Genomic DNA, 14,096 nt, shown 5'->3' on the forward strand with positions numbered 1-14,096 from the left:
CAAAATAATTAGTTAGAGCCTTTTTTTCCCCCCCAGAAAATTACACTAAAAAAGTGTGTGTGTGCTTTTTTTGTTGTTGTTAAAGTTTTAAGGTTTTTTTTTTCTGGTCTATAGTTTCCAGAACTATGATGTAAGGACACTAACAATAACATCCACATGCAAGCTTTCAAAATTGTGAGGTGGAGAAAAAGATCAAAGAAGGATGCTCACCTCTTGCCCAAAGTCCTATCAAAGTTTAAATCCAAATGGTCCAAATGTTCCTCAGTGTCGAGGCAGCTTCCGATTTGGCTTGAAATTGAAATTCCAACCCCCAAAAAGTAGTTGTGGGGAGTTTACCACAAAGTTGAGTGTGGTGGAGCAGTTGTGAAAGGCGTCTGCGCCCTGCACTGAAGCACAGGACTGCCTTTATAGAGATCCTCCTGCTGCTTAGTGTGCGTCTGCTGGGCTAGGAAGCCCCACCCCCACCCCCCTCCTTCCAGTAAAGCTCTGGCAAATTGACAGGAAACTCAGTTCTCTCTCTCTCTCTCTCTCTCTCTCTCTCTCTGTCTCTCTCTCTCTCTCTCCAGTCAGTGAATTAACTCCTTTATTTATTCACTTTCTAGATACTTTATCACCACACCTAAAAAAAACCAAAAAAAAACAGGTTATGGTGTACGTAATTTATTATTTGCATACTAGTAGTTCCACTTTATTGTCAAGCTATGAGGTAATGACTTGGACTGTGCCGAAAGGGTTTGTTGTGTAATCAGCTTCACAGAAATTCTCGGTAAGAGGTTAAAAAAAAAAAAAAAAATTTTAACGTAAGAGCAGCGCTTGGCCAAAGGGGGCGCCAGAATTCACATCACATTGGACACATTAGAAAGCTTTGTCGCTTTTACTCACTAGTTGGCCACGATTGCCACCAATTTTTGTGGTTTCATATATAAATACGGACAAAATGATAAGTGGTAAAGCCCCCACACTCTGTACTTGAAATACAAGTTCAGATATTTTTCCAAAATTAAAAAAGTTCCAGAGTAAAGATTCATGGGGTGAGGAATTTAAAAAGAACCCTACTAAGAAGTATGTGCAATGGCATATTGCTAATAAATAGGTGAGGCGGTCATGGGGATTATGTTGTTGGAATGTCTGGAGTGAGCAATGATGATTCCAGCGCTTCACGCAAAGACAATGTGAAGTTTTGGCAATTGTGTTTGTGACTGCAAAGGTGCTCATACTGAACACAAGTCAGACGTCGTCTTGCTGACTCAGCCATGATCACCACAGACAACAGCGGTACTAATAGACAGACCTTCCGAATTTCATGCTGCTAGGTGAAATGAGCTTTGGGGAAGAATTTTACCCACAATTTGGGGTGCGTGATCAAGACATTTTTTGGTAGAAATGTGGCCAATTCAATTCAATTCGGGCACGGGTTATAGAGACTTTTTTGTGGGTCAACTCCATACCTGATAAATTACAAGTTCTAAAACCAAATGGGCTTTGGGGGCTACATTTCCCTCTTAAATTGGGGCGTGAGATCAATCACATTTTTTGTAGGAATGGCCAGTTCATACCAAAATGGTTGACTCTTGAGACTTTTTGGGGGGGGGTCTACTAATTTAAGACGTACCCACCAGATTTCATGCTGCTAAGTCTAATGAGCTTGAGGGAATGAATTTTCAATTGAGCCAAGATTTGAGGAAATGTGGTCACTTCAAACCGAAGTTGCAGACTTATGGTTGCCCACCAAATAACATATTGGTGAAACTGGCTTTTGGGTCTAAATTTTTCCCAAAATTTGGCACGCGCAATGCAGATTTATTGTATTTTTTTCGGTAATGGCTTCTTGAGACATTTTTGTGGTCAACTCACAATTTGAAATTCCCACCAAAATTCATGTTGCTCAGTCAAACTGACCCGGGGGCTGAATTTTCCTTAAAACTTGTGAAGCGCGATCTTTGATAGAAACGACCACTGAATTTGCAGGATGGCATCCCTAAACTGGGACACACTAAGCACTCTACCGAGCCTTATTATCACTAGTCTGTATTAAATATTACAAAAAATAGCCTTCGGAAACAATTGCTGGTTCTGGATGGGCACTGCCTCATTTGCCCCTCGTGCAAAAATGAGCCCTGCTATCAGTTGTGAACAGAGGCGGACTGAGGGGAGGCAAGGTGGGGGCCGTGCGGATAGTTGTCTGACGCCACGGGCCCGATGGCCTGATGTCTTTTGGTAAATGCCAGCTGGGTCCACAGAGGAATCAGGTGTTGTCTGATTCAGAGGGGGCGGGGGGAGGGGCAGATAGCGTTGGAACTTGTTTCCAGAAAGTCCGTTGTGTCATCGTGGTGAGACAAGTACTTAGCGTCCACGCTCACAACCCCCCTCCAGCCCTCTCACTTTCCCTCCCCCAATACACGAGATAGATAGGAGTCAATGGAAGGGGAAAACCACTGAGAAGAAAGAAGAACATTTCGACTGGCCACCATGGGAAGCGTGAGGGTTGCTGTTATGACAAGCTGACTTGTGTCTCAAACACTGTAATTTACACACTTCCTAGAAAGGGAAGTTTAAGTACACTGTTCTCCTTCAAAGGCAAAAAGTGGATAAAAAGAACTGTTGTGGAAATACTTTGGATGTTACAGTAATACACAGCGGGAAAACACCACGTCTTCTGACTAGCTGTCCGACCTGTACGAAACGTTGACTCGACTTGTAATCAATGATGTGCATTTGATAGCAGTTGGTTGGAGCCACATCTTGCTTCACCGCAACTTGATGATCTTTATGTGAGCACATTGGCGCACCCTTCTCTGGTTCAAAAAACAAGTAAAGCTTTGGTTAGCTGCCTAATTCTGAAAGTGCTATTCTACGAAACACATCTGAAGTTGCGAGCAAAAATGTGAGTTACAAACTCTGAATGGTGCTAGCGAACTTCGCAACAAGCGGCAGTTCGGCAGATAGTGAACAATTTAAAAAAGATAGCCAAGTGCTTGTTTTTTTTTTTTGCCGCTCCCCGTTTATAATTTTGCCTCACAAAAGTACACTAGCTTAATGCTAACACCTGATGCAAAATACTATAGACAGGCTAAGGTAGCATCAATGTTGCAGCGGTATAAGCCATTCATCGACTGATATTCAAACAGAGAGTGCAGCAACAGTATTACTGGAGCTTACTGAGCAGCTGTAACCATCCTCATGTATACACATTTTATACTGCCCCTGGTGGCCAAGGTGCACACACTAAAAAGAGCTGCTTTACAGCATGAAATCAGGATGCACACAATGTTTGCTTTATATTGTATTTAATGATGCTACTACTGTATGTTTTTGAAAAGTGCAATACTGGAGGATGCCATTTTTCCTAAATCAAAACAAGTTACAAAAGTGTTCGGCATTTCAATGGGGAAGTTGATTTGAGACACAACTGGGGGGGTATAACCTCTGCCCGTCCCCCCAACTGAACATCCTACCACCCCTTTGCCACCCCAGGTAAATCTTTCTTGAACTGCCACTGACCGCGTGTCCTTTATTATTGGGTGGCCAACGATGTTCACAACTATGGCAAGATGGATGAATGCAATTTCTTTGAAGAAATTGCATTCATCCATCTCGCTATTCAGTTTCAGTGCTTGTGAGAGAAATTTCAAATCCTTCCAATGCAACCTCAAGCCCTTTTCGGTCCACTGCCTCATTATTATGCAAAATCACTCAGTGTATTTATGTAGTGAGGTCTAGTGCATGACACTCGTTGGTTTAAACCTCAAAAAAAAAAAAAAAAAAAAAAAAAGCAGCTGCTTTTTTCCCACACTGACTCAAATGTAGCCTCGCACAACATTCCCGTAAAAAGCCGCTGGGCACACACGGGAAGTTTGCAGGAAGTCTTCCTTCTGGAATGACGAGCGAAAAAAATGTTTTCTTACTAAATATTTGTCGTGCAGGCAGAGTGTCAGGGCGCTGCTACAGTAAGGAGGAGGTTGTTACCTCTGCCAAGGAAGTTTTCATTGCTTGGCTGTTTGTTAGCAATATTATAGGGGGTGGGGGGTTAATGGGACGCCAGTATTTGGAGATGGTTGGATTTTTTTTTTTATTAAAATAAACATACTGAATAAATAAAATTAATAAATGAGAAAATTGTTGCAGGGTGGGCTTATTTTTTCTTATTTGATAATAGGTTTGAGAAATAAAATATTAAAGGAAAAAAAAAATTGAGGAATTGGTTTAGTGTTTATTATTTATTGTTGGAAAAGAAAATTACAAAATAAGGAAAACAAATTGAGGCGAGGTGGGAAAATAAACCATTTTACATTGAGGGGACATCTACTAAATTTGTATTTATCTAATCAAATAATTGGTTCAGAAATGTGAATTCAACATGTTTTCAAACTCATCTACGAGCAACTTAGCCAATCAATCTGCAATCAATCAGTAACTAGCTGTTCAATAGCGGGTTGCGGCACTTGACTGTACTGTAACTGTAAATATAACTTGACTGCCAAGTGCCACGCATGCAGGTGGCCGTTTCCTGGCATCGAAACACACTCATCATCCTTCCTGCAGGCTTCCCGTCATATTAAATGGAGATGTGCATTCACTTCCTGTGTCTACCTGTTAGCTTCCTCTTTCATGCAGTGCCGCTTGGGCAACAAGCTCAACCACTGTGTGATCACTGATAATCACTTCCTGCTCACTCAGCCACTCTTGCTGTCAATGATGGGAAGTGGAAAGCCCTGAAGCGTGTTGTTGCTTTATTTTCTCTCTTTTCCCCTACAACGCATTCCTTCCTCCAATGGGCCAACAGCACGTGCTGCGTGTTGACTCCTCTCTCTGGGTGTGTGTGTGTGTGTGTGTGTGTGTGTGTGTATGCGTGCCTGTCGCAGAATTCCAGGAATTCTCCGTGGAACATTTTGTTTTCAGAGTCTTTTGAAACTTGTCGCCTTTAGGAAACTAGAATAACTACAGTGCTGCATGTACGCGTTAACCCCTGGATTTTTCTCATCAGGCAGCGGAAAGTACAGTATTACAATAATACAAATAGTATTACATTTTTCTCATTTTTTTTTAAAGATTATAATAATATGCAACAATAATACACGAGATGTAATGCCTGCGATTGCCAACTAGATGTCACAATATTAGATAGATAGCTAGCTAGATAGCTAGAAAGCTAGATAGCTAGGCAACTATTTTTTTTGCATGCAAAACGTCTCTGCTAACTTTAGCACTGCCAAGCTAACTAGCGAACAAGATGGATACAAAGACAATGTCTATTAACTACCTAGCAATTTTTTCAAGATTTTGAATTATTTCTCTCCAAAATAATCATGCTATAGCGTTAACAAGCTAACCTAGAGTGAGATGCTGTGTTTCTATGAGAACAGAATATGTTTTGCAATACAGATGTTAGCGGTCAATTAGGTAACTGTAAAGTTAACAAAAAAACACAACTGTAATCACATGAGGCAAGACAGGACAGGCAAGGTCTGGAGGGCACATGCAAAGCTTCACAGGGCTGCCTGCGTATCACATGAGGACTATTTAGGGCGGTGGCGTGTAGTGTTACTGTCACAAGTGTCTTCTGGGAAAAGCACAACACAGAATGCACAAAATGACGCCTGTCACATTACCCCATAATACTGTAGTCCACACAATAGCAAGTCCCCATTGGTACAAACTAATGACATCAAGCTCTGGTTGGTAGCTGTAAAACCGGATAAAGGATTTGATTTTATTTTTTTTTTATAACCCCTTTACGCTCACATCGGTCATTATGTAATTACCATTATTACGTCCACTTTTTTCAGTAACAAGTGGAACCCAATGATCAGATTATAGTTAACATATCCTAGTCAAGACAAACAAGAGAAAGCATACATCCAAATTTTACTGTATTTTTCATATTAATTAAAGGGAGCAAATGATCAATTATGGATGTGCGGCTTTGTTGTACTTTATTATAAATTTTTTTTAAATGTTTAAAAAAATAATGTAATTGTGTTACTTTACTAATGAATGAATGAAAAAATTGTGCATGTGCGACTATTTCATTTAATCTATCTATTTATACTACTTTTTCTCTTGAAAATGGATAACTGTGCGATCATTTCATTTATCTAAAACTACAAATCTAAATACAAATAAAACAATTGTGCTACTTTTATTTTAAAATGAAAAGTAAACAAGTAAAATAAGACTTAATATACAAATGGGGCAAGGATATTTTTAGCTTTCATTATTTAATAAACACATCTACGGTAATTAGAAAAAAAACAGCAGCAGGGTGGATTTATTCTATTTTTATCAAAAATATATCATTTACAAATTTTCTCCTCTCCAATGTGCAAATCAACAAACGGCTCTGTGACCGTCATAGTATTTACAGGAGGAGGAAGAAGAGGCCTTCTTAGATATGATAAAAGAAGGCTGAACACGTGTGTAGATAAGTGTTTTTTTTGCAAAAGCCCATTTTGCAGAAGTGCTTAACTTGCGTTATTCCTGGCGTCCGACGTGTTGCTGGAACGTCTTTTCGCAAATGGGTTTACAGCCAGTGAGCCATTGGCGACATGCAAAGCACATGACGGGTCACAGGTTGCTTGCTTTGTTTGTTTCTTTACAGGAATTGAAAAATTGATGACACATTGCGCTAAAAAAAAAAAAAAAAAAAAAAAGTGAATAAAACAAATAAAAATTTCCTGCTCATCACTTGTTATAAGTCCCAAAACGTTACGGGAAAGATGCGTGGTGTCATTAAGAATAGATTGCCGTGATTAATCAATCCACTTTGACTTAGTGTGACACACGCACGCCTTGCCATGTAGTCACTTTGCAGAGGAAAGACATTTGAAGTAGCACAATACTCAGTTGCAACACTCTGGCCTTTTTTGTTGTGGAGTTTGATGCAGCATAACACTGCAAGTGGGAGAGACTTGCGCAATGTCCCTTTGAGAAAAAAAAAAAAAAAAAAGAAGCCCATCCTGGTTGCTTCACAACATTCTGGACTGTTCCCGTTTTCCTCACTGACGCCATATCCAAACTTTCCTAACAAGCGTGGCCCAACTTTTCCACGTGAGCCCACGCGACACTCAAGCAATGTCACGCGTGACGAGGACAGACGTAAACGTAGAGGGGAGATATTCCATGGAACTGTTTTGGAAGCATTTTCACAAATGGGTGTGCTTCTCTCCCATAAAAGATGTCAACACTGTAAATGTGTCAATTCCTTCAAAAGAGATTTCATACAGACATAAATACACATACATGTATTAGGGGTCTAACAAAAAAAACAAAAAACATTTAAATCGGAAAATCGGTTTTGGAGATGTGAGTGTATTGAACTGAACAGAATTGTTCCACTTCAAAACATATCGAGATACGTATCGGATCACCATTTTTTTTTGGAGAGATATACAGTATCTTGAAGGAAAAATGCCACATTTGGAGTAAACTACTGACAACTTCATTTACATTGTAAAATGACGTCAACAAGCTCCTCGCATCACGCCCTAATCAAACCAAGCCGTACCATCTTGAATCGAAACTGATCAAATCGTTCCACTTTCAAACAAAAAATCCTTTAATCATATCGCACCCATCATATATGGAGATATGTATCAAATCGCCATTTATTGGACTGATGCACACATGCACACACAAATATACAAATATATTTTTTTTCATTTTCTTATTTTTACATGAATCACGTTTCCGCGTTACAGACATCGCATTAAAGTGAAAAATTGAAAACGTTTCCAAAATTGGAGATAAGTGTTTTTCACAGGACAGCGACGATATGTACACAAATATACAAATATATCCATATACATATGTACACACAAAAAGCAAAACGGTGCATTAAAATGTCGTCACCATCAGACAATTTAGGTGCAAACACAGGTGCGGATTGAGAAATGTTTTTGAACCATTTGCAACAGCTCTTTTATTCCTGCAATAACGTGAGCATTTTCTTGTAAATACAAGTTTTTAATTGAGTCATACTTTTTTTTTTTTTCCCCCTTCTAGCAGTCAGAACACTATTTATAAGTTTACTTTTATCATATTTGGCAAACAAATAGCATGTGTTTGCAACTCCGATAAGAATATGAGGTCATAGCCTCACACACGCACACGCGCAGTGAAAAATGCCTATGTAGCAAATAGTCCATGCTGAGAACGGGCCGTTGTTATTCATGGCGGTATTAAGATTGATCCGTCCCGGGCTGCCTGGCACCGCCGCCGCCGTCCGTTTGTCAGTATCGGGTGGCGGGAGACGGAGGAGGCGGTGACATAATGGGGATGTTCAGAATGGACTTTGATTCCCACCAGCGGGCCTGGAAATAGCAGGCTGATGTCATTGGGAAGAAGGCTAATGAATGTGTCTGCGCTGGAACAGCGGCTCGGACGCAACCGCGCTGATAGCTGAGAAGCTTGTGGTTTTCAAACACGCACGCACACACGCACACACATAGACAGAGAGAGACGCGCGCATTATCCATATGCAAAACGGGTTGTTAGAATGGTTATCCGCATCATGATGCTACGCAAACACAGGCGGTAATCTGATCCTGCGCGGTGCCGGTAAGTGCGGTGAGAAGTTTCCAAATAGACGCAGCGTGTGCGTGTCAAGGTTAACATGGCACGTCGACGCACCTGCACGGACAGATGCAAGTAAAGAAAGATGGGTGGACGCATTGGTGGATGCACAGACTGACGGACGGATAAGCGGGTGGACGAGGGTTGATGCACGGATGATGGGTGGATGAGTTGAAGAGTGCATGGATGGGTGGATGATTGATTGGCAGATGATGGATGTCGTGTATGAATGTATGGACAAGGGGATAGATGGAAGGGCGAACGGTCGGACAGAGGAACGGGTGACTACGTGAATGAATCGACGGAGGATGGAAGCATTGATTAATGGACGGATGATGGATATTAGCGATAGTAGCCGTCGATGGTATTAGAAAAGTAGGCCGAGTTGAACACACTGTACTGTCGCGTTGAATCGTTTGAACTGAAGGCTCTCTTTTTACCTGCACGCTCAGTGACTCAGTGGCAGATGGCACAGGACGCCACATGCCTTTTTTTTCCCCCCCCTCTACGTTTCTTTGATGCCATCAGGAAGTGATTTCCATGTGACTCAGCACGTTAATGTGTTCGCACATCCAATGAGATCATACGAGAGGAGCGCAAGCGGTGCTACGGGCCTATTCTTAACGCTTCAATGGAGCCTTTGTTTGGACTGCAGGTGGGCAACCTTTGACATTCAAAACTGGTTCAGGAACTGCAAGGGGGGGGGGGGGGGGACAAAAAAGCCATTAAGACATAAAAGTGAGCCGCAAATGTTCATCATATTAAGCCGTATACATATTTCTTCATACTGTACATTTAGAGTTTGGTTTCAACATTTAGAGTCCCGCCTGGCGCCAAAGAGTCCAAGAAAAATACATCATACAGCATGACACACTTCCCCTAGTTTAATTAGGGAGTATGACTTCATAAATGACAGCATAGTTCTACATTTTTTTTACTCACACGCTCGCTCGCGCGCGCGCACACTCACGTCCACCTGACCTCCTTAAAGGGACAATTTAATGTGAATTGTGATGTGTAAGAGCTCTTAACCAAATGACTGACTTTATGTTCATGAAACTGCCCGCAGGCCTTCAAATCAAGTCAGGCTAAAGTGGACCTTCAAATCAAGTCAGATTAATAAAAAAAGAGTAATAATAATGAAAATAGAAGTATGCAAGCTGCAAAAAAAGTGATTTCTGAAGAAAATAAAGACATAAGTAGAGCCACGAACGGCACCATTCTTTTGGGATGCAGAACGACAGCCTTTAAGATGCCTCGGAGGGAGGCCTCTGCCAGCCAACAACTCGTTTGGGTGGAATCACCCAATAATATCCCATTCAGTGGTAATAATGGTGGCAACTCAAGCCAAATGTGGCTGTGTTGTTCGTTTGTTATTTTTAGAGTCTACGTTACTGAGTCTTTTTTAGAGACCATCACGTCCTATACCTGCCTCCTCCTCCGTTTAAAGATGGTTGGTGGTGACACGCCACGGGCGCGAGTATTGTTTACAATCAGGCTATATTTGAATGAATAAAAAAGGGGGCCATTTTAGCCACGCCCACTCCCAAAAATCAGCTAAACTGAAATGGTGAACTAGAGTTCAACACTATATCGCCATAATTTAGTACGACATCTTTCTGTCTTTGCACACGTTCGTACAGTGAGTCGCTGTGGTGACTCCTGACAGGGAAACGCCGAAAGTCACCTTGTCTGCTCTGAATTCACTTTAAAGGGTCATGAACATAGATGGCCTCTGTCACTCCGCGTTTAAACCAGCTGCGACCTGAAAAGTAAGCCCGCCTTTGTTGTGACATCACACCTGCTTATTGATTGCTCGGCTTCCCTACTGCATACAGTTCTGCAGCGCATTAGTCACTGCACGGATTGTTTTTCTGAGAATGGTCTTTGTCTGGGTTGAAAATGGCACAAAAATGATCAAAATGATACACTACCACTAGAACAGACCTCCATTGAAGCCATTTCCTTTTGTTCCCTTCAAAATGGGCGCTCCCCAAAGACAGGAAATTCTTCTGGAGGAACTCCAAAACCACCGCCTCCCTTTTTTCTTTTTTTTTTTTTCATTATTATTATTGTTTTGCTCCCTCCCTTCACTATCCCACTTCCCAGCCAGGAATCCTAGAAGGACCGGTACAGTGAGTCCCGAACATCGAGTAAACAAACCACCTTGCACCATTGCAGAAAGTTCTGCCGTCATATGCGAAATGTGGCGTTTATGGACGTGCACCGCAAGCTTTGGTGGGGGAGAGATAACGTAATGAGACGTGAGGTCACTTGTTAAAACTCCCACAGGAGATAAAGCTGGCACCACATGAACACACACATACACACATGCGACTACAATTCCCAGAATGAAAGCCACACACACACACATGCACAACTAAATGAACGTGCACAAAATGCCACATTTTCTTTCTTGCCCCCACCCCACTACCCCAAAAAAACAAAGTCCATCCCTTCCAGTAAGTGTAATAATGAATGCTGGCAATCCGGGCAGTCACATTGCATCGACTTCTGCTAACGTGTCAAATCATTGACAGAAATCTTTTATTGTCTGCACATATTCACACTTACAAGACATAAAACACGGCCTATTCACATTCATGTCTGCTGATAAGATGCAAAATAAAACAATTACAAGCACAAGTTCCAGGAAAGCTTTTTTTTTTCCCCACCCAAGGCAACATTTGGGAAGTCCAAATGGGTACCATTACCAGTGTGACAAGATAACTACAGAGTTGACATGGAACTTACCGCAACATGGGAAATGGTCTAACATTTTTTTTAATGCTATTTACATACATGAATACAAGCATGTGAATGCAGTGAACCTCGATTTATTGGAAGGGATACATTCCAGACGCACCTGTAAATAGGTGAAAATCTGCAAAATATTGAAGTTTCACCACCGCCACGTACATTCAACTTGTTAAAAATACAAAGTTATGAAAACACACTTTTTAAGTGTTCTTTAGCACCTGTTGTCACTCTCTGGCTATCTTATTATTACTTTTTATTTAATATTATAAGAAAATCGTAGCAAAGTTGTGATTTTAAAAAGGCATCAATAGCCAAGAAAAAAAAAACCTGTATTTAAGAAAAAAGTATGTTGCATGAAAACAACTTAAATGATGAGAAATTCAACATTTTTAAAAAATAAAGTTGTAACACATGTAATTCTCTGAAACAGAAGTTAAAGTAGTTCTCGTTTACCATGGAAGTATTCACTTCACATTTCTTATGGGTAAGAAATGTTTAGAAACAAGAAAAACTTGGAAGTCAACCAGGGTGACTGAACAGACTGCGCTCTACTTCCCTTTTAGAAGTGCAACTTCTGTGGAAGGTTGAAGAGACAAAGCTGCACCGTGCAGTCATGCCCATCTAATAAAACACGGCAATCTATGGGAAGGAAAAGAAGGGCATGTCTTGTTGTGGCTGCCTTCTAATTCTCTTTCTGAGAAACGCTGCCCTCGGGGATCATTCACTGTCCCTCTCCAGCGTACAATGTAGCACCGCTGATTTATTGTTCCACTGTAAAAACACACTTCTCGCAACTACAGGGCATCTCCGACAAATATGTGGCACAGTTACATTTTTGACTAAGAGGCTTCAAGACTGACGAACTGACTCACTTAAGTTCCATACACTCACCAGTCACTTCATTAGGTACACCTGCACAAACTATCATGACACAAGAGCTTTGTAAAAAAAAAAAGAAAATGGCCTTCATAAAGATATTTTAATACAGATAGTTTTATATACTGTATTTATGAGGTTTGGGTATAACTGCGAATGTGAACATAAAAGATTATGTACTGTACCTAATGATAATGATGGCACTTGACCTGCTTTATTTTAATTCAGTTAGTTTATTGTCAAGTGTTACTTCAAAACCTAAGTTCGTAAAAGATGAACAGTCAAATTTAGTAACTACGAAAGAACTACACAACAACTTATGGCAGTGTCACAGTGTAAAAGTTATTTTTTTTCCTTCTTTTTCTTCTTTTAAACATTCACCAGGCTATATCGAAAAGGACAAACACTTTGATGTAAGAATTTCACCAATGGATAAAACAGCCTTACAATATGGTGTGCCTATTTCTGTTTTGTTGCATTTTAAGTATTAAAGAATCCATACGTGGATGTATGTCACGTTACTTTTAAGATTTTTAGTGATGTGGTCATTTATTTTCTACCACTTACCTTGTTTTTAATCATGAAATCATTTAAAATGTATTTGTAAAAGTTGATTGTTTAGTTTTCACTCAAATTAAATATTAAATAATAAATAGAATATGAATTTAATTATTTATATTACCTTTAAATTGGCAGGCATGAATTAGCTCATTTAAATCAGGGTTAAAGAGCTAGCAAAAAACTAGAAAAAGAAAGTTACAAATGTGCAGTACACCCGGTAGACCTTTTTTGTTTTATTCAGCAATTATGGAGCATTTGCAGTAATTGTGTGTACCGTATGTGTGTGTTTTAACTGTTTTACAACCGAACAACGTCGGGCGTTTAAATTAGCAAGAAGCTAGAAGCTAGCAAACTTGACAACCAAACACAATTGCATCTCGGGATACCTAGCAACCAACATATTTGTTGTTTTTCACCCCTCCGCTTTTGTATTTATTACGTGTAAAGTGTTCTAGCTTGTTGTTATAGAGAATAGTTCAATGAAAAACTAAAACAATAAAATATAAACGTTTTGGTGGAGGGTGATATTACTTCCGGGTTTTGGGGTCAGCTCATGGCGCGATGCTAACATTTAAAATTAGCGTGTTAGTTCCAGTCAGAAAAATGGAAACAGTTCACTAACATTTGGTTGTGTGTGTTTGCGTCGTTGCTCACTTGCGGGGCTGTGGCACACACGTTGTCATTTTACAAGCCGAGTCGTTTCCACGCGATGTAGGCAGGGACTCCCGTTGCGGGGTGCACTCGGTTCTCCCGCTGAAGTGTCTGCCCGCCTGGGCCTGGAGGAGGAGGAGGAAGGCGGGAGGGGGGCGCTTCTGGGAAACAGTCTGGGCCTAATTGGAAGCGTCTCATGTGTCTCCACTTAAACAAACAAAAAATGGGAAAAAAAAGAGAAAGGAGAAGGCGCGAGGATCCCGCTGCTCTCACACTCGGGTCTCCACCTGGGGTAGCTTCCGCCCACGCACGTAAAAAAAAAGCCTGGTGTGATGATGCCACGTGGGTTCCACTTCTTGGCATGGCGCCCACTAGAATAGGGCCTACTGTCACACTGCACGGACTAGTGCGTGATTGTGGATTCAACCTGCCAGTTTTGTACATGATGATAATAATAATGTCATAGTACACAAGTCCCAGCCCTCTTTTGTTTTGACAATAACAAATTAAAACCCTGAAGATAACCCTGGGATGCATTTTTATTATGTAAGCTCTGTTGTTAAAATCATTAGCTTCAACTGGCAAACCTATACAAAACCTGACACACTTGATCCGTGTCCCCCCCCCAAAAAAAAAAACATTGAATACCATTAAAAAAACAAACAAAAAAAAACGCC

The 14,096-nt window shown here is 40.7% G+C and overlaps 1 protein-coding gene across 10 annotated transcripts in view; it reads right to left on the bottom strand.

Moving 5' to 3' along the window:
* Positions 1-13,804, bottom strand: part of LOC147134347 (suppressor of cytokine signaling 3-like) — a 164,462-nt gene extending 150,658 nt beyond the window's left edge. For 5 of the 10 annotated variants that reach the window (XR_015089964.1, XR_015089963.1, XR_015089968.1 and 2 more), the window contains exon 1: positions 13,423-13,804. Coding sequence is in view for 2 of the 10 variants with exons in the window: in XM_086054611.1 (XP_085910737.1) it covers positions 13,423-13,451 (29 nt within the window). In the remaining 8 variants the exon portion in view is untranslated. Of the gene's footprint in view, positions 1-210; positions 620-13,390 lie in introns of all 10 variants that reach the window. The other 5 variants (XR_015089966.1, XR_015089965.1, XM_086054613.1 and 2 more) reach the window with 4 other exon arrangements.
* Positions 13,805-14,096: the final 292 nt, after the last annotated feature.

The sequence above is a fragment of the Filicampus tigris genome, chromosome 16, assembly GCF_054856515.1.
Source record: "Filicampus tigris isolate MCC_2025a chromosome 16, RoL_Ftig_1.0, whole genome shotgun sequence".
In the NCBI taxonomy this organism is placed as follows: domain Eukaryota; kingdom Metazoa; phylum Chordata; class Actinopteri; order Syngnathiformes; family Syngnathidae; genus Filicampus; species Filicampus tigris.